Source organism: Magallana gigas, chromosome 5 (genome assembly GCF_963853765.1).
Source record: "Magallana gigas chromosome 5, xbMagGiga1.1, whole genome shotgun sequence".
Taxonomy (NCBI): Eukaryota; Metazoa; Mollusca; class Bivalvia; order Ostreida; family Ostreidae; genus Magallana; species Magallana gigas.
In genome coordinates this window covers 46,222,472-46,248,996 of record NC_088857.1, presented here as the reverse complement: position 1 = coordinate 46,248,996, position 26,525 = coordinate 46,222,472, and the positions used below count along the sequence as shown (strand labels likewise).

The 26,525-nt window shown below is 35.1% G+C and overlaps 2 protein-coding genes across 4 annotated transcripts in view; one reads left to right on the top strand and one right to left on the bottom strand.

Moving 5' to 3' along the window:
- The window catches only part of LOC105333969 (uncharacterized), a 28,387-nt gene extending 18,343 nt beyond the window's left edge, over positions 1-10,044 (top strand). For 2 of the 3 annotated variants that reach the window (XM_066085882.1, XM_066085881.1), the window contains exons 9-22: positions 153-238; positions 544-688; positions 1,030-1,086; positions 1,339-1,433; positions 3,634-3,683; positions 3,972-4,865; positions 5,152-5,279; positions 5,581-5,727; positions 5,943-5,960; positions 6,837-6,953; positions 7,447-7,542; positions 7,786-7,826; positions 7,945-7,961; positions 8,639-10,044. In XM_066085882.1, coding sequence (XP_065941954.1) covers positions 153-238; positions 544-688; positions 1,030-1,086; positions 1,339-1,433; positions 3,634-3,683; positions 3,972-4,865; positions 5,152-5,279; positions 5,581-5,727; positions 5,943-5,960; positions 6,837-6,953; positions 7,447-7,542; positions 7,786-7,826; positions 7,945-7,961; positions 8,639-8,808 — 2,061 coding nt within the window. In that variant the 3' untranslated portion in view covers positions 8,809-10,044. The remainder of the gene's footprint in view (positions 1-152; positions 239-543; positions 689-1,029; positions 1,087-1,338; positions 1,434-3,633; positions 3,684-3,971; positions 4,866-5,151; positions 5,280-5,580; positions 5,728-5,942; positions 5,961-6,836; positions 6,954-7,446; positions 7,543-7,785; positions 7,827-7,944; positions 7,962-8,638) is intronic. The other variant, XM_066085883.1, reaches the window with a different exon arrangement.
- Positions 8,638-24,643, bottom strand: LOC105333953 (contactin-3). The gene is made up of 25 exons (XM_066085254.1): positions 24,639-24,643; positions 24,359-24,414; positions 22,448-22,542; positions 22,114-22,199; positions 21,819-21,973; positions 21,610-21,717; positions 21,095-21,430; positions 20,847-20,942; positions 20,437-20,667; positions 20,092-20,197; positions 19,772-19,956; positions 18,837-19,106; positions 18,222-18,515; positions 17,897-18,060; positions 17,678-17,804; positions 17,079-17,285; positions 16,727-16,873; positions 16,535-16,629; positions 16,232-16,318; positions 15,974-16,121; positions 15,627-15,748; positions 10,527-10,713; positions 10,327-10,442; positions 9,641-9,815; positions 8,638-9,327 (listed from the first exon to the last, which is right to left on the bottom strand). The coding sequence occupies exons 1-25, from the start codon at positions 24,641-24,643 to the stop codon at positions 9,197-9,199; spliced, it is 3,729 nt and encodes a 1,242-aa protein (XP_065941326.1). The 3' UTR covers positions 8,638-9,196.
- Between the last annotated feature and the right edge of the window lie 1,882 nt (positions 24,644-26,525).

The following is a 26,525-nucleotide window of genomic DNA, read 5'->3' as shown; positions in this document are numbered from 1 at the left end:
AGGAAAAACTCTGATGAGTTGAGGCTGGTTAAATGTTGATCACCATGACTTTTGTCACATCCAAGTTACAAGTGAATCTGTTCAGCCATTTTCCTGAAATTTTTAGACTTTCCAAGAAAGATAACTCTGATTAAATCTGCTTTACTTAACAGGAAGGTTCTCAGAGAAGACAAGAAGTGAGGGCAGAGGAGGTGAAGCTGTTTGTGAACCTGAGACAGGCCCCATCCCTGGGCTGCAGGTCTGTGATAATCCAGTAACTTATAGACCGTTGTATGATTAACATGTTGGAAAATGGATAAACATGTCAGAGCCATATTGTTATTGAATTATACACATTATTTTCATACTGTTGTATCATTAACTGTTAAAAATTGGAACAGCAAATTACCACATGCACATAAACACACTTTAAGTCCTACTGTATAAAAAGTCCAGCCATAGTCAGAAACTTCACTGTGATTAAAAAGGGTATTAAGAAACACATGTAATAGTCCAAACTGTGTTATTGAGAGGTTTAAGATGATTGATTGTGTAATGTTATAGAATTGTGAGTGGACCATCGAACTACAAAGGAATCTTTGTTGAGCATGTTAATCCTGGCTCCATGGGAGCAGACGTTGGAATTGAGGCCGGGGACCAGATAGTCAATGTCAATGGAACCAGTTTTCTTAATATCACCCATCAAGAGGTAGTGGATTTGTACCTAGGTTTTTAACAGGATGTTTAATAATGTTTAGATCTGTAAACAGAGATAAATTAAGATAAATTATGTTCAATCACTTTGAAAACTCAATATTTTACTTGTCTGACAGTGTATATATCAGGTGTCAAGCTATTTAAGAATTATCTATATAGAAAATATAGTTTTACTAGACAGTATAATTTAACAATTATCTTTAAATGTAGAAAGGTGGCGAAACATTATCTAGATTAATTAATCTAGATTTACTTTTTGTGAAGAAGTTTTCAAAATCACATGCTGGTACTTGAGCTTGTCATACAGTTGATATTGTTTAATGATCTTCTCAGGCGATTGTGGCACTGAAGAGCAGTAAAGAACTAAACATCACCATTAGGAAAGGAGTGGTAGGTGTCTCTATTTACTGTTTACCACTTAAGTTGTCTGTCCTGTGAAACAGTAGGTGTGTAGGAAAAAAAAGCATTTGTCAGTTGAAACCACATTAGATTTTAATAAAAATAAAGCAAATTTTTTCCTAAAAAAAGAAGGAAAACAAAATACATGTATGTAGATTTTTAACTTTAAAAAGTTTCAATCAAAATATAAAATGAAGAGTTTGTTATAAAACTTTAAACAAAAATCATTTCCTTTCTGTCTAGGGGCTTCCCTTGTTGTCTTCGGTTGTCGACACATCTAAAGCGGCCACCCAGGTGACCCAGGCTCACATAGAGACCCCGCCGTCTCGCAGTGAGAGGTACGAATCTGATGATTCCGCCGACGAGAATGACGCTGTGTTAGATATGGGATCATAGAGACATTGAAATATTACTTCTACAGTTTGAATTCATAAATAATTCACACTCTGAGACTGCATGTGATAAATTAAGTGCCTGCTGATTGATTTCTAAAGCACATGATCTTGTTTGTTCACTTTTCATTGAGTTTTGCCTTATTGATGTACACATGACTGTTCAGTTTCAGTTTTAAATGATTTTTAACTTTTCAGTTTTCTTTCATCACAGATTGGACCTATAATGAAAGGATTTCCTTAGGCTAGTGTATATATAAAGTAAGGCTGATTAAAAATTCTTGGTGTTTGTCTACATTCATATGCCTGTACTTCTATTAACATTTTTTTATTGTTGATACTAATTCATTTAACACATTTAACTTGGAGGTGTGTAACTTTTAGACTGGTACTAAATTTTATAACTAACAGTAACGTTACCAATGTTTTCAATGCACTAGCAACTTCAGATGTAGCAAGGGATTATTAGTGAGGTTTTTTAAGGATATAGATTCTTCAATTTGAAAATTATTTAAAGTATTAAAATGGAGATTAGAGGAAAGCCGTCTTTTGTTTCTTTAAATCTGTATACTTGAATGTTTTTATTGATCTTAGAAGGAAATGAAAACTACCAATTGTGCAGAAAATATTTTTTGCATGTTTATGTTTATATCACATACCTGGGTGCTACCTGTTATCACGCCTAATGCCATTTTATTTTAAAAATAAAATTATTTTTTATACATAATTACTATATGTGTTTATTATTGTTATTCCTAAACCAAAGTTGTTGAGGATTTTTTCCAAGCAATTTAATTCCTTTCATTTCATTAAAGAAAGCATTATTCTCACTTGAGTTTGTTACATTGACACACATGTATGCACAAGTACTTGTATTAATTGTACTGATACTGTACATGTGAAAGTGGTTATTTACATGTAGGGGAAATATAAACTAGTTACGTGGTAAGCTTAAAACAGAATGAAATACACCCGCATGCATGGTTAAAAAACGAAAACATCAGAGTGGTTAATCATACATCTGGGTATTCAATCCAATGCATATTTTTCAACCATAGAAAATGCGTAGTTAACCACCAGTGTAAATAACCACTTTTACAGTATATGGATGTTCTGTTTTGTGCATGGTAACATTCAATGTACTTGAACTGAAAGAACACTTGCACATAATACACCAGGCTTTGATAAATTTTGACTTTTTTTTAAAAGTGTTTCATAAAGTTAAATATAAAATAATTAATATGTAATATTTTATAATTAGAATAATTACGTGCATAGTTTAAAGGTCCTAATATCTTATTAAGTTTCTCTAATTATTACAATCAACCTAGATTAATATAATGTTCTTGTACTAATGAGAGTTTGAAATTAGCATTTTTCGATAAAATTTTTTTATTACAATTCATATAAAGAGAGGTCCCTTCTGAGTTTGAACACATGATCCGAGGGATCAACAGTCAATACATTTTTGACTGAACTACGAATGAAGACAGACTAGTAGAGTAATGTAAAAATAATTTTACAGGACACTAAAATCTCTTTGTAATAACGCACTGTAATGCAATTTGGTATTTTCGAAATTGTTTCACTATGTAAATATATATGTAGACAATTTAATTTCTTCATATCTTTTGATAACTTCATTTATTTACATTTTGGATTATAGAGGGAGGATGGTCAACACATTAACCATTAGATTTATCCAAAAAAATTATAATAGTTTGATTTTTTTAGCAATAAACTGTAATTTAATAAAGAAAATTTCTAATACTTTACTGTAAACGTATTATATTTTGCGTATACATATTTGGCAGAAATTAGTTTTTGAACAATTTGCGTAGATTTGAATTAGCGTATTACTGAATGACTATAACATCTACGCATGACATTTAGCGATGTACTTGACTAAGCGTAAGCCACATTCCACCAAAAATGCTAAATAGAATACACAGCCAAATGTAATACGTTTACAGTATACAATTCTAATTCTTTACTTCTTTTTTTTTACAATGCTCTCTATTTAAAGGTGACTAATATAGTCTAATAATGGCCTTGACCATCCAGCCCACATAATAGCTAAATTAGCACCCTGCCGAGTGTGAAAATAACTAGATATTCTGTATGTAGGTAGTTGTTTCTTCTTTAGTGTGTTGGAGCTAGACAATTGGACATTGAGGGATGCTGAGACAGAAATTGGTAAGGACATTTTTAATCATACATTTCAATTATAGGAGCTAACAAGATCAATGTCCTAATCTAAACAATTGCGAAATTTTTTTTTAAGATGATAACATTTACAACCTCAGAAACAAATGGAATTTGTTGGTTTGATTTAAACAAATTAATATAAAAGAAAGGATGTTTAATTTTACGAAATACATGTACATGTATTTGAAATTGATTTTCTCAATATTGTTCAAGGCATAAGTTTTAAAAGAATTGGTAAGGTGTGTAGTTTGTCAAATCGTACTGTGTTCCTTTTAGAAACTGGGTTAATTCTGGCAGAATTAGCACGGCTGAAGTGGAAACAGAAAAGGATGATGGGAAAATCTCTACAGAAGCAAGATGCCATGGAAGAAGACTTTTACACAGAAGACATTAATGGTATTGAAGAAAGAGAAGGCTTTGGCTTGAAAAAAGACTCTGACAGATACACCTCCTCTAAGTCTGTAGACCATCTAGCTCTGCCCCAGCAATCAAAGTCCACTAATTCCCCCATCCACAAGAGAAGTAACTCTAGTAGAAGTAGTTCATTCAATGATGAAAGATATGATGAAGCTTTGGATAATTCAAAACCCATGGATTTTCTGAGTGTTCCAACTCAACTGTTTCCCAAAGATTCCCTTGATCATCGAAGGAAAATGTCGAGTAGAAGGAGCTCTGTTAGCGGTGAAGATTTGTCTGGTGAAGCAGAGATGGAGAGCCCCATAATAGAGATCCCAGTGCCACCTTTTGAGACAGGCCCTTCACTGCATACTGAAGGCACAGATAAGGCCCCTATGGAAGATTTGGTGAGGCAGTTGACAGAAGATGCAGATAATGAGGAAAAGAGTAGAAGGGGTACTATGGCAGAAAAGATGAAGTTTCATTCATTAAGAGATATGGATACTAAAAAGAAAAGATCTGTTGTTGATTTTGAGAGTAAAAGCCCTGTATTGGCGAGGAGAAATTCAGACACCAGTAGAAAGAAAAAAGGAAAAGATTCCAAGGTTGTTCAATTTGTGGAGGGTGAACCAGAATTGATCCAGTCAAAGAAATCCCCCATTAAACAAAGGAACAGAGAGAAGGGGCTGGTGAAGGAATTTGATCCTCGAGCTGAAAAACAGAAACTGTTGGAGGAGATTCAGCAACTGAGAGAGGAAAAAATGCATGAGGAGGGTAAGTCTGGTGTCTAGGTTATATACAATGTCTTAAGAAAAAAGTGTCTGATTTCTAATTAGAACTTAGAAAGAATTTATTTGCTTTGGATATCTGCATTCAATAAGGGAAGTTTATAACTACCTCTTAGAAGTCATTCATTAAATTCATTATTTTAGTTAAAATAAAAACATAGGAATAAGTATTACATGTAATCATGAGTGATTGATGGAAATCATATACTGGTATATAAAAAGGACCCAAGACATTGATAAATTTAGAATTAAATGTTGAGTTGATTTGACAGAGAGAAGGAAAGAGCTTGAGCACACGTTGGAGTCAATGAAGAGCTGGGAGACAACTCAGAGACTTCAGAAAGTTCTTGATGAGAAGAAGAAGAAGCAGGCGAGAGCAGCAGAGAAACTGAGGCAGGAAGTAGGTGGCAGTGTTGTGTGCTTTTCAACAAAACTCAAAACGGGCATTGTCCAAGTTCTAACAGCATAAATAGACTACCTCTTCACATAGTGTATAGACACACACCAATGCCAGATTATTTTTCGTGAAGGATAACTTTAGAAAGTGTTTCATTTTAATGATTTGATTTAATGCATTTATGGTTTTTAACAGATTGCACATCTATGCTTAAAATGATTTCACATTTCATGTAAGGACAATGGAGCATGCATTGTAGTAAAGATGTTGACTAGGATGTTGGTTTGACATTATCTAATTACAGATGTTTGAAAGTAACAAGAAAAGGAGACAAGTCCTTGAGAAGGAGCTGTTGTTAAAAGTCACTAGAAACGGAAAGGAAGGGGAAAGAATGATTCGTTTCCAAAGACAAAAGCAGGAACAAGAAGAAATGCTGAGGGAAGGAGCTATGGTAAGATATTATTCACAAATATAGAAATTGAGATACAATGTTTATACCTACTGGGTATTGCCGTTCATGTAGCTTATTAAGGAATCCTTAAAGAGCCCTAAAACATTTGTGAAAAACAAGAATATCTTTAAACAAACAATACTTTATCAATGATTATTTAAAGTGGCTCAAATTTTGTATTTTAATTGGTAATGATTTAATATCTTGATGTTTAGAAAAGCTCTTTCCTAGAAGTAAGTTGTCTTCACCCACAGTGATTACATAGCTTCCTCCTCGTTTGCTATTTGTTTTTTCTGTTTCCACTTTCTTAGACACGTTTTTCATATAAATTTTTAATTGGCTGTTGAGGAGGGGGTATTATTCTACAATACAGGGACATGGAATAAATAAGTAAAACTTTGACTTAAACTTTGTGCTTTGGACATTGCAACTGTGGCAGTATATGATACTTGAGCAAATTCTACTTCATTTTTTTTTAAATATGACATTCCTAACTTTTTTCAAATGGGCTTATTTTTATAAAGTGATATAAAAATGCAATGAGTTTATGTTATTTTCAACCAGTTTGTGTATGACATGAAACCTTTGGTATATCTCTGTACACGTTTGAATGGACCTGGATAACAGTTATTAAATAAATGTTTTTGATGTTAAATGTAGCTCTAATTACATAAAAAGTTGAAACAATATATTGTTAAAGTACATAAAAAATTTCTGAGAAAAACTTCAATATGTAAAGGAAAAGTTAGGGCATGTGTGTCTATTTATAAATCAACAGCATAATTAAAAGCACTCAGTTTTCCCCTTTACACAACATAAACATAGCATGTATATATCATCAACCTTTTCATTGCATCATACTTGTATAAAATCTCCCAAGTTTTACATCCCTTGCATTGTCATAGATTGAATTTAATCAAGCAAGAGAAAGTTTCTTAAAACATTTAAACATTTTACCAAGTGTTGTTGTTTTACCACTTTTTTATAATTCTAAAATTTTGCCTTAAGCCAGCAATTTCCCCCCTTCAATTATTTATGTATCAGCAGGAGCCTACAGTGTACATGTTTGTGCTTGACAATGTTAAATGTTTGGACTGGATTCTTTTTAGAGTAACTTTGTGCAGTCCATGTTGAACATGTGGAGACCACATCTCAGTCCCCGATCCTCGGTCATGGAACAACAGAGCATGGAGAGTGTGGAGGAGAGAGGCCATTCTCCTACCAGGGTCAGTCTACGCAGTTATGTTTACCTGATATGTTTTATTCTGGCAGTTAGCAAACTGTTATAGAATTTATACTTAAGGTATAAAAATAAAGCATTCAATAAATACATACGATTGTTCGTTTAATAACACTTAGACTAAGCTGCCCTTAGTTAAGTTGTCTTAGGAAAGTGTCAGAGAAAAATGCATGCATCAAAATAAATGATACAAGGGAAGTAAGCAGACAATTGTTCTTTTATTTACCACCGAATAATAATACATGTATATACTGATTTACTGCCTAAGAGGATGATTGCAAGGATATTGTCCCCTGAGATGGCACCTATTTTCTGAACTATTTCCTTAACGAAAATCAAAAACTTAATGCATTAATGTGCAATTTTCATTTCAGAGCATTTTCTGTACATTAAGCTGAAATCTATGATCATTTACTACTGTTTCATTACATGTATTACAGTACACAATATTGATTGATTTTTTCCATGTTAACACACAGGTTGAGAGAGATGACTACAGAGGAGTCCCCCTGTACTCCAGAATCCACAAATCCTCCTCCTCATCCACTCTACCCTCTGTCAAGAGCCAGGGCAAGGTCGGTGTCAACATTCAGTTTATGCATCTGGTATCTAACAAATTTGTATGTGATTGGATAATACAATAGCCACCATGCAATACTTGTATTTACTTTTACAGTGCAGTACTTACATTACTCTTATGTATTTATATGTACTGGATATATGTTGCCTCAAATTCACAGTTCCAAATGTTCACCATTATAAGAGAGATATCTTGAACGGGAATGAAAGTTTTTTTACTACATGTATATTGTTTTCAGACTAAACAGAAAAGGAAAAAGGACAAACTTTTGCAATCAAGGTATACATAATTTGATGCCTCTTTTTAATCAATACTCTTATACCGGTAATTACATTTTCTTATGAATTTAAAGATATTATGAACATTTAATGAAATACGAATATATTTTTTCTTGTAGAAAAGCTGCTTCTTTTGGTAAGTAAATTTAAAATTTTCAAGAAAGCAACATCCATCTGTTAATTTCAAAGAAGCATTTCTGAAAATAAGAGTGATACAAAAGATTCTAAATATTTTATGTAATGCAATAGAGTAACTAACATCATTCATACAAAATTAAGTCACAGTTGTTTACTGAATTATGATCTACACAGAAGAAATATCATTCATTCCCCAAACCGCATATGTGAAAAGAAAGATGTATACTGTATCACTTTTTATTTGTTTGCAAAATATTTTTGAATGCATGATTACTTTGAACAGTCCCAAAAAACATGTGTTTTAGACACGCATATTTGACTATTGTAAATTAAATGGTAACAGATTATAGATTATAAAACAAACATTGGAATTTTTACTGCTGTGGAGAAATTTATAACCAATCATTGCAGATTTACATTAGCATGATGTGTTTTCATATTTTTTACGTACCTTGTTAAATAGCATGGTTTTATGACAACTGTAGATTATCTGTATTAGGGTGAGAACCTAGTAAGTTATCAGAACTTGTTTCAAACCCTCTGTATATAAAATATACAATAACACATGTTCAAACCAAGTAAAATTTCTAAAATCATAACATGCAACACCAATTTTATTTAAAAAATATTTATTGTCAGTAAAAACAAAAGAGTTGATGTATACAATGATTTCAGATTTGACCACGACTTACAATGACTTGGACATAAATGATAGATCTATAGACCTCCATCCTGATCTCCACACAACAACACCCCACACTGACGAGGACTTTGTCAACAGCTATGATTTTATGTCGGGAGAATCTCGTTCAAACAAAGTGGTCACTACCACTGTGTGTGTCTAATGAAAGAACGAACTATAGCTAGGTGTACTATCAAGTGAGTTAACAGGCCAGATGTTTGAGTGAAAACTTACTTGTAGTTAGTTTGGAATGTACAGGGTCTTAAAGTTGACAAGATACAGAGGAAGTTATTTACAAAAGGCTGTGTTATGTACATGTATGTGACTGATAGATGATTACAGTGCTAGATGAAAGCTGACAATAACTTAAGTAAACAGATGAATTACTTGATGCAATTACAATTGAATAAAGTATAGAGGATCAACATTTTTAGCGTGGGACCAAAAGTGAAATCTACTGCTACTTGATGATAATGAACTTAAACATTGGAAGCGTAACATGTCTTCGTTTGTTCAGTTTGACTTCTTGTGCGTTGAGTAGAAGGTGATTACTATTGATATGTTAATCTTAAAATCGCTTGTATTATGCATAATGATAGAATGGTGTAGTGGCAGACTGTCAGATGACTGGCTGTGGCCTTGACCTCGGTCAAAGATTGGTCCACTGCCGCAATCCGTCCACCTGGAAATCAAAGCAGTTGTTTTGATAAAGTGTTGTCTGATTTGCCAAATATCGTTTAGTTTGTTTGTTTTTGTACAGTGTGTTATTCAAATGTCATGTATTGATTTATTAACATCAACTTGAATTTCATAAATGCATAGATGCAAGTGTAACTATTATTGCACTCATCAAAAGTTTTTGTATGACATGTATCAGTGAAAAGGGCCAAGGGGTTGCCTCCCTTGTTGGTCAAATTGGATGTTAAATGATGTTTGTGGTAAAGTGGAGTACAAAAGACGAGTTCACACTTGTTATACATGTAAACATTGCTTACCCAGTGTGAAGTAGACAAGTTCACTCATGGTCCCGTCCCCTCCCGTGCTGAATCCCAGCACGCGCAGACAGTACAGGTAGTTCTTCTGGATGCCGTAGATCACCGCCTGGTCCTGCTTGCCCACACGCACATCGGACGCGGTTCGAATGTCGTCACCGTCAAACCAGTAGCGTAGCTGTGAAGACGTGTTGTAGAAGGTTACGTGTAGTATACACGTGTGGTTGTAGATTATGTTTTATACATTTGTATGTAACTACACAACTTCTGTATAGCATACAACGAACGTGGATGAAGGTTTTATATGTAACAATATGCATCGTTTTGTAGGTGCAGTTGTTTTTGTATTGAATCTTTAATATACGGTATGATCGATTTCGATTTAAATAAATACTATGCCTGATTGATTATCAGTTTTATTAGGACTATATCTGCGATTGGAAATTAAGGACACATCTAGTAACCATGATTTCATACTAGTGATCGTTATGTAAACACAATCGAAACAAACAATTTTTAAATTAAAGACCATAATGAACTTGCCATTGTTCACAATTTTGCTTGACCTGTTTAATGAGCCATTAATTCTTATATGGGAGTTTTAAAATTTGGAATTTTAAACTAATGCGTTTGTTGGATTTCTTCCATTTTATTCATTATAGTTCTGCAATTACGTTTCTATCACTCACAATGTATCCTTGGATTGGTTCTTCTTCAATAGCTGTAGTGACCCCGCGCCACGTGACATACACGCTTTGGGAGCCGTGAGATCCTACATGGATTTCTGTTGGATACATGCGGGGCGCTAAAAAATCAATCGGTAGAAGAATTAAATTTGCATTTAAAAGGAAAAGTTTAATCTATAGAGAAATATATTTGTAACATGCACCCATTTTTAAGGTTAGCTGAAAGTCCGTCTCGCTTATTTGACTCATTCCTGCCATGTTCAGTGCTTGCAGGTTCACGGTGTACCACGTGTCTGGCAACAGACCAATCACTAAACCGCTACTCATTTGCCCGCGCCAGCTGATGGAGTTCATAATAGGGTCCTCGGTGAATCTCTCCCAATAGTTTACCTGAACAAAAAGTTAAAGTCAACACCAGAGAGTTTTTATATGCAGAAGATAATCGTTGTCTTTTATTTCAACTAGTTAAACAAGAGGCCCATGGGCCACATCGCTCACCTGAACAGCAGTTCCTTGTAACATTACATTTCGTAGCATATGCTTTTTCTATTTTAAACATTGAACCCCTTTCTGGGGACCCAGTTATGGTCCGAGGTTTATGGTTGGCTTGAACAACATAAATAGTAACATAGGAATTACAAGAGGCCCATGGGCCACATCGCTCACCTGAACAGCAGTTCCTTGTAACATTACATTTCGTAGCATATGCTTTTTCTATTTTAAACATTGAACCCCTTTCTGGGGACCCAGTTATGGTCCGAGGTTTATGGTTGGCTTGAACAACATAAACAGTAACATAGGAATGAAAATGTGTAGCACTGCGGTAGGACCGCACGTACACAACCTGAAAAACTGAACGTAGCAGAGTTCCACTTCAAGAGAAATAACTCTCAGACTGTACAGAACATCAAGAAAGATAACTCTTGGTTCCACTACATTAGAGTTTACACAATTTGAGGATCCTTGCATAATAATCTCACAAACTGTAGCATTATAGTTCTCGAGAAAAACTTTTTAAAAACATTTTCAATATATCTTTCTATGTTAAACTTTGAACCCCTCTTGGGGCCACAGTATTAGTCCAGGGCTAAAGTTTTAATTATTTGGAATCTACATTATTTAAGGATGCTTGCATAGTTATCTCACAAGCTAAAGCATTATAGTTCCCTAGAAAAAGATTTTTCAACATTTTCCCTCTATATTTCTATGCTAAACTTTGAACACCTCTTGGGGCCCCAGTATTAGATTGAGGTCACAGCTTTTATAATTTGGAATCTACATTATTTGAGGGTGCTTACGTAGTTATCTGACAAATTGATGCATTGTAGTTCTCGAAAAGAAGATTTTTAAACATTTTTAATATATACCGGTACTTCTACATTTAACTTTAAACCCATCTTGGGTCCCTAGTATTAGTCCAGGGGTCACTATTTTAAAACTGTCGAACCTTCATTATCCAAGGTTGTATGCATGATAGTAATCTCACAAATTGAAGCATTGTAGTTCTCGAGAAGAAGATATTTTAACGTTACCTTTATATTTCTATAATAAACTTTGACCCCATCTTGGGGCCCCAGTATTGGTCCGGGGGTCACGATTTTACCAATTAGGAATCTACATGAGCGAAGGCATAGAAATTCCACAAACTAAAATATTGTAGTTATTGAGAAGAAAATTTTTAAACTTTTCCTTTATGTTTTTTAAAATGTTTAAATTTTGAACCCCTCTTGGTGCCCATCAATTGTCCGGGAGTTACAATTTTTTGAATCTACATTATTTAAGGATGTATATGTATGCATAGTAATATCCCAAACAGTTGCACTATAGTTCTTGAGAAGAAGATTTTAAAACATTTTCCTATATATGTTAAAATCTAAACCCCTACTGGGGCCCCACTTTTTGTTCAGGGGTCACGATTTTTACAATCTTCACTATATATACAACCGTTTGTGTATGTATTGGCATTTTTGGTGAAGTGGTTTTTGAGAAGAAAATTTTTAAACATTTTTCATATGTAGTTCTATGTTAAACTTTGAACCCCGCCTGGGGCTGCAGTTTTGATTTGAGGGTCACGATTTCTACAATTTAGAATCTTCATTATACATACAAGCTTTTGTGTAAATATTGGCATTTCTGGTGCAGTGGTTCTTGAGAAGAAGATTTTAAAAACATTTTCCTAAGGTATATATATGTTAAACTTTGAACCCCGCCTGGGGCCCCAGTTTTGGTCCGAGGGTCACGATTTTTACAATTTAGAATCTTCACTATATATACAAGCTTTTGTGTAAATATTGGCATTTCTGGTGCAGTGGTTCTTGAGAAGAAGATTTTTAAAGACATGCACCCTATACTTACTGTTTCGCAATTATCTCCCTTTTGAAAAGGGCTGTGCCCTTTATTTTTACAATTTATAACCCCCTTTCCATAAGGATGCTTTGTACCAAATTTGGTTAAATTTGGCCCAGTGGTTTTTGAGAAGAAGTTGAAAATGTGAAAAGTTTACAGACGGACGGACAGACAGACAGACGGACGGACGGACGGACGGACGACGGACAACGGGTGATCAGAAAAGCTCACTTGAACCTTTGGTTCAGGTGAGCTAAAAATGTGTAGCACTGCGGTGGGACCGCACGTACACAACCTGAAAAAGAAGAGAAGAGTTCCACTTCAAGAGGAATAACTCTCAGACTATACAGAACATCAAGAAAGATAACTCTTGGTTCCACTACATTAGAGTTTACACAATTTGAGGATCCTTGCAAAGTAATCTCACAAACTGTAGCATTATAGTTCTCGAGAAAAACTTTTTAAAAACATTTTCAATATATCTTTCTATGTTAAACTTTGAACCCCTCTTGGGGCCACAGTATTAGTCCAGTGCTAAAATTTTAATTATTTGGAATCTACATTATTTAAGGATGCTTGCATAGTTATCTCACAAGCTGAAGCATTATAGTTCCCTAGAAAAAGATTTTTCAACATTTTCCCTCTATATTTCTATGCTAATTTAAACTTTGAACACCTCTTGGGGCCCCAGTATTAGATTGAGATCACGGCTTTTTAAATTTCGAATCTACACTATTTGAGGGTGCTTACGTAGTTATCTGACAAATTGATGCATTGTAGTTCTCGAAAAGAAGATTTTTAAACATTTTCCATATATACCGGTACTTCTACATTTAACTTTAAACCCATCTTGGGTCCCTAGTATTAGTCCAAGGGTCACTATTTTAAAACTGTCGAACCTTCATTATCCAAGGTTGTATGCATGATAGTAATCTCACAAATTGAAGCATTGTAGTTCTCGAGAAGAAGATTTTTTAACATGTTACCTTTATATTTCTATAATAAACTTTGACCCCATCTTGGGGCCCCAGTATTGGTCTGGGGTCACGATTTTACCAATTAGGAATCTACATAAGCGAAGGATGCATGCATAGAAATTCCACAAACTAAAACATTGTAGTTCTTGAGAAGAAAATTTTTAAACTTTTCCTTTATGTTTTTTAAAATGTTTAAATTTTGAACCCCTCTTGGTGCCCATCAATTGTCCGGGAGTTACAATTTTTTGAATCTACATTATTTAAGGATGTACATGTATGCATAGTAATATCCCAAACAGTTGCACTATAGTTCTTGAGAAGAAGATTTTAAAACATTTTCCTATATATGTTAAAATCTAAACCCCTACTGGGGCCCCAATTTTTGTTCGAGGGTCACCATTTTTCCAATCTTCACTATATATACAACCTTTTGTGTATGTATTGGCATTTTTGGTGCAGTGGTTCTTGAGAAGAAAATTTTTAAACATTTTTCATATGTAGTTCTATGTTAAACTTTGAACCCCGCCTGGGGCCCCAGTTTTGGTCTGAGGGTCACGATTTTTACAATTTAGAATCTTCATTATACATACAAGCTTTTGTGTAAATATTGGCATTTCTGGAGCAGTGGTTCTTGAGAAGAAGATTTTTTAAACATTTTCCTATGTATTTCTATGTTAAACTATGAACCCCACCTGGGGCCCCAGTTTTGGTCCGAGGGTCACAATTTTTATAATTTAGAATCTTCACTATATATACAAGCTTTTGTGTAAATATTGGCATTTCTGGTGCAGTGGTTCTTGAGAAGAAGATTTTTTAAACATTTTCCTATATATTTCTATGTTAAACTTTGAATACCGCCTGGGGCCCCAGTTTTGGTCCGAGGGTCACGATTTTTACAATTTAGAATCTTCACTATATATACAAGCTTTTGTGTAAATATTGGCATTTCTGGTGCAGTGGTTCTTGAGAAGAAGATTTTTTAAACATTTTCCTATGTATTTCTATGTTAAACTTTGAACCCCGCCTGGGGCCCCAGTTTTGGTCCGAGGGTCACGATTTTTACAATTTAGAATCTTCACTATATATACAAGTTTTTTGTGTAAATATTGGCATTTCTGGTGCAGTGGTTCTTGAGAAGAAGATTTTTTTTAACATTTTCCTATGTATTTTTATGTTAAACTTTGAACCCCGCCTGGGGCCCCAGTTTTGGTCCGAGGGTCACGATTTTTACAATTTAGAATCTTCACTATATATACAAGTTTTTTGTGTAAATATTGGCATTTCTGGTGCAGTGGTTCTTGAGAAGAAGATTTTTTAAACATTTTCCATATGTAGTTCTATGTTAAACTTTGAACCCCGCCTGGGGCCCCAGTTTTGGTCCGAGGGTCACGATTTTAACAATTTAGAATCTTCACTATATATACAAGCTTTTGTGTAAATATTGCCATTTCTGGTGCAGTGGTTCTTGAGAAGAAAAATTTTTAAGCATTTTCCCATGTATTTCTATGTTAAACTTTGAACCCCGCCTGGGGCCCCAGTTTTGGTCTGAGGGTCACAATTTTTACAATTTAGAATCTTCACTATATATACAAGCTTTTGTGTAAATATTGGCATTTCTGGTGCAGTGGTTCTTGAGAAGAAGATTTTTAAAGACATGCACCCTATACTTACTGTTTCGCAATTATCTCCCTTTTGAAAAGGGCTGTGCCCTTTATTTTAACAATTTATAATCCCCTTTCTATAAGGATGCTTTGTACCAAATTTGGTTAAATTTGGCCCAGTGGTTTTTGAGAAGAAGTTGAAAATGTGAGAAGTTTACAGACGGACGGACAGACAGACGGACGGACGGACGGACGGACGGACGACGGACAACGGGTGATCAGAAAAGCTCACTTGAACCTTCGGTTCAGGTGAGCTAAAAATGAGGGCTTAGAGAACATAAGTTTTTTAAAGAGCTATCCAGAAAGGTTCATTTTTCACCTGGTATCCAAGCAGCTTCCCTTTCATAACCTCGCGAGTGTCGGGCACGGGGTCCCAGGTTACCATCAGTGCAGTGGCGTTGTACGGGTAAGCTTGTACGTTTGTGATTGATATAGATGGAACTAAAAGAAATAAACAACCCATTCTGTCACACAGGCAAATGGGCAGCAAGTAAGAATAAGAGACCGGAATTGCAAAAGAAAACCTCAAACGCGATTTCGCTCCCAGTTTTCTAATACTATGCTATTGGTGTATCACCAAGAGCAAAACAACGTTATTTGAAGTAATTTTATTCTTCATGTTTAAAATTACTGAAACGAAATCGTTGTGTTCAGTCTGGCTCTTACTTTCTTCTGCAGAGTAGATCGTACTGACACTAGAGTTTGGTCCTTGGCCTAAGTCATTGTATGGTTGTATCATGACGTCATACAACAGGTAGTAATTGTACGCCCCTACCTGAGTCACATATTTTCCGACATTTCCAGTCAGTTGAACCTAATAAAACAAAGAAATGAGATCTACTAATTCCGTGTACAATAAACTCAAACCATTATCAAAAAAAGACGACTCGGTTCGGGATCGGAATAACTACATTCATGACAAACCTTGTTGGTCCAAGTATCTGTAAGATTCCTTCGGTAGTATACATAATATCCAATACCAGGTCCTCCTAGCTGATAATCTTCTAGAGGCTAACCAAATGGAAACATAAAGATACAGTTTATTTTAATTGAATTAATATATTATCTTGATGGTTAGGTGGTAAATATTCATATTAATATCTTTAAAATTGTAAAAGTAATTTCTCTCGTATTTGTAATTTATATTTTGCAAAACGATGATCGGTAAATTCCAAGAAGAATAGGAAAACTGCTGAATATGGATAAATAATTAACATAATACCGTACCATCCAGGTAATGGTTAAATCACCCACACTCCCGTACCCTCCTCCCACGTGAGTGGGTGGGTGGGTTGGAGGTCCATATCGTGTAGTATAGGCGTCTAAAACATCAAAGGTGAGACCGTTTATCAAAATCTCTATATAAAAAATTTCAGTAAAACGTGTGCTGAAAAGCTCACGTTTTGATAGGAATCTTACCGGATTGTCTACTTCTAGGACCTACTCCAAACGAGTTGGTTGAGTAAACCCGGAAGCGGTATCCACTTCCGGGATTGAGTCCATGAACTTCAACAACCCGTTTCTTGTTGTCCAAACCCGGAACGATTGACGAGACGTCGGAAACATCTAATTTTGATTAAAAATTGAAGTATATATTGTATATTTAATGGGTTTTTTTCTTTAAATGTTGCAGTGTAAATTTTCAACATTGTATCTTTATTAGGTTGAAATTGATTATAGAAGTCCCAGTACATGTATTTGATTTAGCTAATTTAAAATTTAAAAAACACATTTCTATCACAATAATTTTTATTAATATAACTAAACTTACGGTCTACGGCAGTATACCACTCATTTAACATTACAGGCAGTGCTTCCACTGTGTGAAAGAGGATGTTCTCTCCATTAGAAGCACCAACAGTCCACGACAGAAGGAGAGAGGACGTCCCGATGCTGCTCTGGATGGCGTATACCCCCGCGGGCTCACTGGGTGGACCTGGGAAAAGAAGATGGCGGATCAAACGATTGTGCAGTGAGTGTTATTTGTACTTCTTTTTTTAACTCTCAGTTCACGCAAAAATTGACACAATTACTTTGAAAGCATATTAAACAACGTTTATTTCTAATCAAACTGATATTGCCATATGCCCACTGAAAAACGTTTTATCACGGCAACTGTAATTGGTGTAAATGTATTTGGAGCAATCGGGTGCTGGTTACAGATTTCGATGTTTTTTAAAAGTAAAAATATGACCACTGACTTATTATGAGTTCTCCTACACGCGTAACCAAAAAAGAGATTTTACTCTGAATAATCATTGCAAGATAGAGTTAGACTTGCCTAGAACATATATTATGAGTTCTCCTACACGCGTAACCAAAAAAGAGATTTTACTCTGAATAATCATTGCAAGATAGAGTTAGACTTGCCTAGAACAGTGAGAAATGCCCAGGCTTCTGTGTGTTCCTTCGTTGTCTGTGCTCTGCACGTGTATTTTCCACTGTGTTTAAACTGGGCAGCTGTGACGAAAAGCCCTGTTAGGGACTGCGATACACCCTGTCAAATACAGCATAGTAAAGAGAAGTCTGGGAGGAAAAGATGTTCAATACAAAGAAAGATGAATTACGAGAATTGTACCAATTCCGTACCTGTTTGTAATACACGTTTTTATTGATGTCGATGATTTCGTCATTGAAGAGCCAGGTGTAGATGACGTCTTGGAGGCTGTTGTACGAAGCCTGGCATCTTAAGAAGGCAGTCTGGTTCACCTTCACTTGGACGTTTACTGGTGGCAGACCTATTACCACTTTATCTGCGGATGATATCGGCGGACACCTTGATTAGATCTCGGAACAAATATTATGCACCAAATATGAGTATTTCTCTAAAGCATGTCCTCCGAATTTTTCAGTTACAGAATTTTCGGCGCATTTTTCATGGTGCCCAAGCAGAGGTACATATAGTTTGATTTACCTGCTATTTGCAGCTGTCCTGTACTACTGGACCTGCCAAACTGGTTCTCTGCCCTACACGTATAGTACGCCACGTCTCCGGGATTGATGTTCAGAATAAGCAGGTTCCCGTTCTGCAGCATCCTGATACGGGAGGTGGTGTCCCCGGGGTTCAAATTTAGTTCCATATTGTTCTTCAGCCAGGTGTAAGTGGGCGTAGGTGCAGCTTCCGGATTACACGGATATGTGATATTCCCGCCAACGACACCAAACATGACGTCTATCAGGGGCTCTTTTACGAACGATGGGGGGAAAGCTGCAGAGCGTACAAACCATGTTTTAAAAATGGCGCGAACTCAAATTCGTGTTACTCTTGTTATGAGGAGTATTTATCACATGAACAAAAGCAATGGCTTTTTGTAGATGCTGAAATATATGTGCCTATATAAGTGTTGTTTAAAATGTATTCAAAATGTCTTTACAATTTTTAAACTAACTTTTAATTATACTTAATTTACACGACTTACAAAATTATCTTATACCATTTTTTTAACTTTGACAGTTTAAAGTTGCTTGTTCATTTCTTGGATTTAAAGAAACTAAGTATATTAAAAAGTTTTGAAAAATAAGTGGATACCTAGCACCCTTAGTTGACCCTCCGTAAATGACTTTCCATATATGTTTTCTGCTGAACATTGATACATTCCATTGTCACTGATATCTAGGTTCTGTATCGTCAAAACATTTCTGACAATGCTTATTTTTCCCGGAATGATGACCAGCCGGACTCCGTCTTTATACCATTCATATACCGGTTCCGGCATAGCCGTAGCTTCGCATCTCCAAGTTAGCTTGCTTCCTATGTCCACATGTTGACTTTTCAAAGGGTAACTAAAATAAGGCTTTGCTAAAATTTAAAAAATAATAAAACAAGGAAGCATTCATATAGAGAAAAGAGTGCGTCCTTTTTATGTACTTGGTAAACTTGTGTTTTCGAACGAACGAGATAATATTTCATTTAACATCAATGTAAAACAGAGATGTTGATGTAATCTGTATTCACTTGTAGGCGTGACATTGTTTGTCCTGAAAATAACAGTATATCTGTCATCTCTTTATCTCTATTCGAACTAGAATGTTTACTGCTGAATCTACGTGATAAATTCGAGAGATCTTAACACTGCTCTGCCGCCTTTCGTTTCAACAGACAACTACATTGTTTTCTACTCACAATCTGACTTTGCAGATCTAACACTGAAGTTTCATTAATATTCATTGACATCAGTTACCGTTGATTTAGTGAAATAAAAAAAAATCGAAGATACATTACCTCTTGGCTTTAATCAATTTCGTATGTCGTCACATCAAATTTAATGAACTTTTGATTTGAGAATCCAATTAACAAAAATGTCAATGTAAAAGCTGTTCAACGAATATTAACGCAATAAAATTAATTGATAATTGTGCCTATACTGTAGTTCATCATCATTGTGCACAACAAACTTTGAAAACTTGGTTATGATAAATTATAGTATATTTCCATAATGGTAATGAGACGAAGTTGACACTTACTTTCTATAAACAAAGTGACGTTTTTCTGCGTCCTGGCCGTTGTGTATCTTGATGCATGACATATATAGGTCCCGCCATCTTCTATTCGGACATCCTCAATGATCAACACACGGTTGTGGTCCGTAAAACTCGCTCTTGGTGACATTGGAAGGCCGTGGCGAGACCAAGAATACGTTATTGGCATACTAAATAAATAGGTGAAAGCTCGGTATAAACATAAATCATAAATCATAAAAAGACATCAGCAAAATATAATTAATTGGTCCACTGCATGGACTATTCACATCAAAATACCCAAGTTTTCTGGGTAGAGTTCTTACGTTCCAAAGGCAAGACATTCCAAATAAACCCTTTGTCCTTTTTGAGGTGTCCTTGGGTGTACTGAGATAAACTCATTAGAAATTTCTGGACCCCAAACAGTGGCAACTGTAATATACCAAAAAGTATCAAAATTGAGTTTAAACAGTTCTGTCATTTGAGATGTAATAGCCGATTGTTAATCATCTGACAGTAACTTCAGAACATTTGAAGGTTGTAAATATATTTACACGATTGGCATGGGCTTTTTGTAGGTTTTTGCGGTTTATAAAGTGTAAACTGCCTATACTATTTTATACTGGTATACTTTTATACTTTATACACTTGTGACGTAAACAAGCGTTCACCTGCGTTTTGTACGTCCAGTAACGTGGGTAGGCTAGTCCTACTCGGGGGCTGGTCAGTCCCTATAGCGGCACCATTGTTAGACGTCAGTTTCACAATACACCGGTAGTTTCCTCGGTCCGCGGTCGACACCTCGCTGAAGTACAGCTTCCCATTGCGGGAGATAAAGATGTAGGAATGAAGATCTGGTCGAACAAACTGTTTGTCATCTTTGTACCACTGGTAGGATACAGCTGCAAAATGGAAATCGAACTGAATGAATAGAATTCTTGCTGATCGCAGTGCTATTTTGTATTGATGTGATTGTAGCCATCATATCGAAAATTTAGAGAGGGAAGTTATAACTTTTTCATATATTTTTGCGTCTGTGATATTTTTGTAACAAATTTTACGAAACTGATAATTGGCTCACCTGGTGTATATGTTGGGGGAAGACAGTCTATGACGGCAAACTGGAAGGCGTATGCTGTCACTGGTGCTCGGTCAACATTGCTAAATTCTCCAAGGCCTGTATATAAATTACATAGAAATGCTATATAAAGTATGGTGCAAGACCTACATGTATACACAAAACAGAAAAAAACTTCTAAAAAGGTGCAGACATTTATCATAGATAGAATTGGTTACTTGATGTTTGTGTTAGCCAACCACAACACTTACTGCCGAATCTCATGGACAGGTAGTCACTCCTCACCGTCCCAATCTGATTCTCCGCGGTACAGTAGTACGTTCCGGCATCATAGATCTCATCCGGGCTCTGAATAGAGAGCTTTCCATTGGTCAAAGTGTACCGGTAATCGGTGGCGGAACTGACATCATACACACTGCCATTGTTGGCTATTTTGGTGATTCTGTAATCCGGTTGAGGATTACCGTAAGCTACGCACTCAAAGGTTGCTGCAATAGCTTTGCCGACCACCACAATGCTGCGAGGCTGTATCAGGAATCTTGGTCCTTGTGGAACTTTTTCGGAATCAGTTGTGTTAAAGCCATACGCTAAGGAATGAAACAGTTATTTTAATGTTAGATCAGAATCAGTTGTGTTAATGCCATTAGCTGGTTAATGCAGTCCTATGAGTTTGTATAATGTATATACATGTATAATGCTGGCATAGCAACAACTGTATTTGGTTATACATGTAATTTCTTAATGATATACATTTGAACATACTCACTGTAATCCCTCTCGTCTTGTACAACCTTGTAGGATTCCTCCTGACTGATCTCACAAATAAACGGGTTCATGGCTGATGACGTGTCCCTCCCCAAAAGATACGCATACACTACATTTAAGAAACATACACATACATTGTATATCTTCTTATTAAACTGCATCTTACACAAAAAGATTATTTCTATGATAATTCATATTGCAAACACTGACCTCCATAAGTATACACAACTTGTCTCCCGGGTTTATTCATTTCGTCCTCATTGACCCACAAGGAGTGACCCAGATACTCTTTGGTCCCGTCCCCCTCCCATCTGACGTCATAGTTCGCCATGTCGTACACAACTCCACTTGTGAACCAGCGATACCTGTACATTTCAAGACAATTTTAATTTTAAGAATTAATCATTGTTTACCATGCATTCAACTTCTTGCTCCTTTTTCTATGAAAGACCTCAAATATTATTTTATAATGCGTGAGGATTTAAGACAAATCCATACTACATACGCTGAAACATCGTTGTTAAGCAGCCATTGGCCAATGAAATTGTGCTCTGGAAGTGTGTTAACGCTCAGCAACTGTGCGCCATTTGCCTTGAAACAAAAAGTATATAAATTTTTACTCTTTGCAATTACCGATTTCATTGCTTTGATCTTAAGATGTGCACTTTTTATTCGCAGAATGAAAATAAAAATCATTACTTCCTAAATCTAAAAATATCGTGTTCGGAAATTTTTAGTAGGATTTTTATTTTAGGAATTCAGAACGTTTCTTTTTAGGATTTTTTCCGTAACATCGAGAATAGATGATACAGAGGGATGGAGAAATAACAATTCCCTACACCACAAGCAGCTTTGGCATCCACGTAGTTTCGGTAAGGGTACACGTTAAACTGATAACAGTGTGTTTCAAATAGGACCCAATTCTCCGGACAGTCTGAAAAAACAAAATTAGATAAATCAAAATAAATAAAAATACGGTTTGATACTTTATTTATAAAAACGAACTATGACAAAAAGTTCTGAATACATTTAATGCATACAAGTAATTTGAGAATAACTATATGGAAATCATAACTTTTTAAGTGATCTGAGTCACTCGGGTAACCTGATATTGTCGGTCTTCGTCCGCCGCGGAGCACCGTGCGTCGTGCATCGTGGTTAACAGTTTTACATTTTTATGCTTCTCAAAAAACTACACGGTAAATTGCTACCATTTTTGGTTCGAAGAATTGCTACCATTTTTGGTTTGAAGCATCTCTATGATAAGAGGAATGCTCTACCAATCCCGGGGCCTCAAAAATCTTTTTCTTTACTTCCACACGTTAGAAAATCTAAATGCATGGTTATGATGTCAATGAAACCCTTTATCAAAATTGAGAAATTCATGACCATGGGTCAGGGATCCAGACTCTTGGGGCTAATAGTGAAAATGTATTAAATCTTTAAAGATCTTCTTCTCTAATCCCACATATATTTTTGAAAAACTAAATGCATTGCTATGAAATCCTTTACCCAAATTATAAAATGCATGGCCCCTGGGTCAAGTCTTTTGCGTAGGGCTAATATGGCAACATAGTAAAATTCATTCATTTTTTTTAAATATTTTCTTCGGTACTTTCACTGTTAATGGAGATAAATTAAATGCATTGTTATTTTGTTCATGATGTCTTCTTCTTTTTAATTATTGAAATTTACGGCCCATGGGGCAGGGTTTGATGGGGGGGGGGGGGGGGTGGGGTGGGGATGATAAGTATTAATTATGGCTACATACAATTATACATGTAGTAAACATGTTTTTAGTCACTTGAGACACTGGGGTAACCTATACTATTGCTGTTGGACATATGTTGTCTGTAAATAATTTTACATACTTCTAGGAAATCTACTTTAATTTCCTGTGCAATGTATGCTTGACAAAATGTGTGCATTTTAAATGAAACTGAATATTATTAAAGGCCTGCAGGTCTATTTTTACCAGATGATTACAATATTTTGAGCCTGGAGCTAGGATGTAGAGAACTGGAGATTAAACTTACTCTTGCCCCCCCCCCCCCCCCCCAACCCCTATGTGAATAAATGTTTTTAAGAAAATCGAATTATAAATGGCAGGGGCAACATTCTGAGGTGTTTTGGATAAGAGTTTAGACTCCAAAACAAATCTTAAAATGCAAAGATGACACCTTCTGATAGGTAAGTCTAAGTGCTTTGGTACACAGTTGACCGTCAAGGTATGTAGGCCTCTTGTTTAAGAAAACCTTTTAAGATAGATTTCTTAAAGGTCATTTACATGTACATGTAAATCTGTGTACCTTTACATTTTACATGGAGAGTTATCTGTACAAATGCATATGTTGGGAGATCTGTGGTACAAGTACTTTTGTTTAATTAGAGTGACATGCTCTTTGACGGGAAAAATTGGAAATACAGAATCGAATAATCTGCAGTGTAAAGCATTTTACACAATTAGTAATAAATTAGTGTATTCTTTAAACACTACATTCTATATGTAGCAGAATGATGTTATTTGTGTTTATATATACTTTCTTTCTTATCAAGTAAGAAATGCTTTCTGTTTATTGACACTTCAGCTTGTTAGAAACATATATTCGTTTTGAAAATATGTCATCAACACTATGTTGAAATTAATCGAAATAAAACTTATACGTGCACTTTAATGCAATAAATTTGTTGGAAAATGATGTTTTTCTATTAGTTAATGCATGGTCATTGACATGATCTTGTGTACTTACTAAACCATTGTGAGGAAACTCCCTGGATTAGAAATAATAGTGATAAAACCGCCTGTCTGAAATTCGAATGGAGAGGGTTACAATGATTGCATGTTCATTGTACGAGTAATGACGTACCCACGAAGTACAAGTTTTGTTCTGAAGTAGAAACTCTTAACGCTTAAAATACATCGTTATTTATGTATTTGAAATAATATATATGTTTATTTCAAAGATTACTAGTATGAGATATTGAAAAAGTTGTTACTTTTATATAAAGAAACTAAAAATGGCTACTTGCCTCATTTTGATTCATCGCCCAACTCCATGAAGTTTGCAATCGAACTATTAACTTTATTACTTTATTATCCATAATAAAAATGTGTCATCGATTGAGACCGGGAAACATTCATGTTGAGTACCAGTTGTTCTACAGTCGTAAATTTCTATTTATAACTTCCTGTGAATGTGTGGATAACGTTCATATAATTGATACGGGCGGGAATTTTAAACTAAATTTTTAATTTTGTGTATGAATATTTTTTAAAGTTCTATATTAATTGCTTTAAATTTCAAATAAGAAAACCGATCAGGAAGTTAATATGCATTTGTATATTTTAATACCCAGACTACTCTAATTAAGAGTGATATTGATCTATATATAATCTTTTGTTGACTTAAACGTTAATATTAATATTTTGGATGAATCAGAGATGAAATCGCTAATATCAACAGTCGTGGGCGATAGACAGAGAATTTTTCAATTTCATTGTTATAATAGACTATTTTTATATTCTTTTTTGTTATCCTAGACTTATCTGGTATAAACTCTACCATAATTTCCTTGCGTATCACACATGCTGTATAATTACTGTTTTGGTTTTTAGGATATTGTTGTTTATGATATGTGGTTTCATTTGAAATCGGAATCGAAATACCGGTATATCTGTCTATAATCTAAGAAGCGTTTACAAGATCATAAAATCGGCATATGAACATTCCTACAAGTTTGTCACCTATCGTCATTAAGTAATAAAGGTGCACCTTTATAGAAATCTGTTGTAAGATACGCGTAATTAAAATCAATCTTGAAACTTTAATATAATAGTTGATGTGTAATATAGGTACTTATCCAGCTCATTATATAAACACCTGTTGTCACAATCAATTACGACAGCGTATAAAAGACCGAACATAAAACCAATATTTTTATTACAATTTTCCCCCTGCTTTTATGAAGATTACAGAAATAGTTGTGTATCCTTAAAAGTTATCTTTGTTCATGAATTCAATGCCGGTAAAATTTCAAATTTTAATAAAGTCGTAAAGTTTCCATTTTTGTGGATATTGATCTTTATCGTCAGAATGCTTTGCAGCCCTCAATAAAGAAAGGGATGAAAAATCATAGAAGACGATAATTACACAAGTATTTGGTTATATGGGTCTGTATTTTGTTCAGTTTACTGTATTGGGTTCAGATATATTATATTTTTTGTGTTGACACTGAAGGGAAAGATGGGGGGAGAAAGGAGATGTAAGTGATACCTGTATTTGACACGGGGATGAGTGGCGAGAGAGAGACAGTCATAAAAGTTACAACTCTACCCGTCACGTTGCGTAAGCGTCCCGTACCACTTAACTTGCATTTTATTTCTGCGACGACTGTGAAAAATCAACTGTTAGCTCGCCGTTTTGGGGGAGTTTTCTACCTCTGGCTTGATTTGAGGAATTTTATGAGAGAAACTTTGATTATCGGTGGGAGTTTGTTAAATGTATCGGTTGCTTTCATTCATTCTGGAGGTGATTTTATCAAAACGTAAGGTAAGGGCTTTTTTATTTATTATAAAAATACTCCCAAAGCCTATCGAGTTTCTAAAGTTAGATACTTGGATATATGTCATGCACTGTATGTAGGGAAGGTATGTTATAAATCACAGGTTTTGTCCCAGGTGCACGTGTTTTATCATTGGTGTTTGAAGCGTCATCCTTAAAGAATTGCACATAAACTGAGAGTTTCTCAATTCAAACAAAATTTCCAAAGTGTTTCGAAGATAATACAATCATTGGGCAAAAGTTGATGATAAAATTTGTCATATTTTTTACGAAGTAATGCAATATTTAATGGATATTTGTAAGAGTCAATAACTGACAATCGAAATACATGACCCTCAAGTCCGAAATTCAGTTT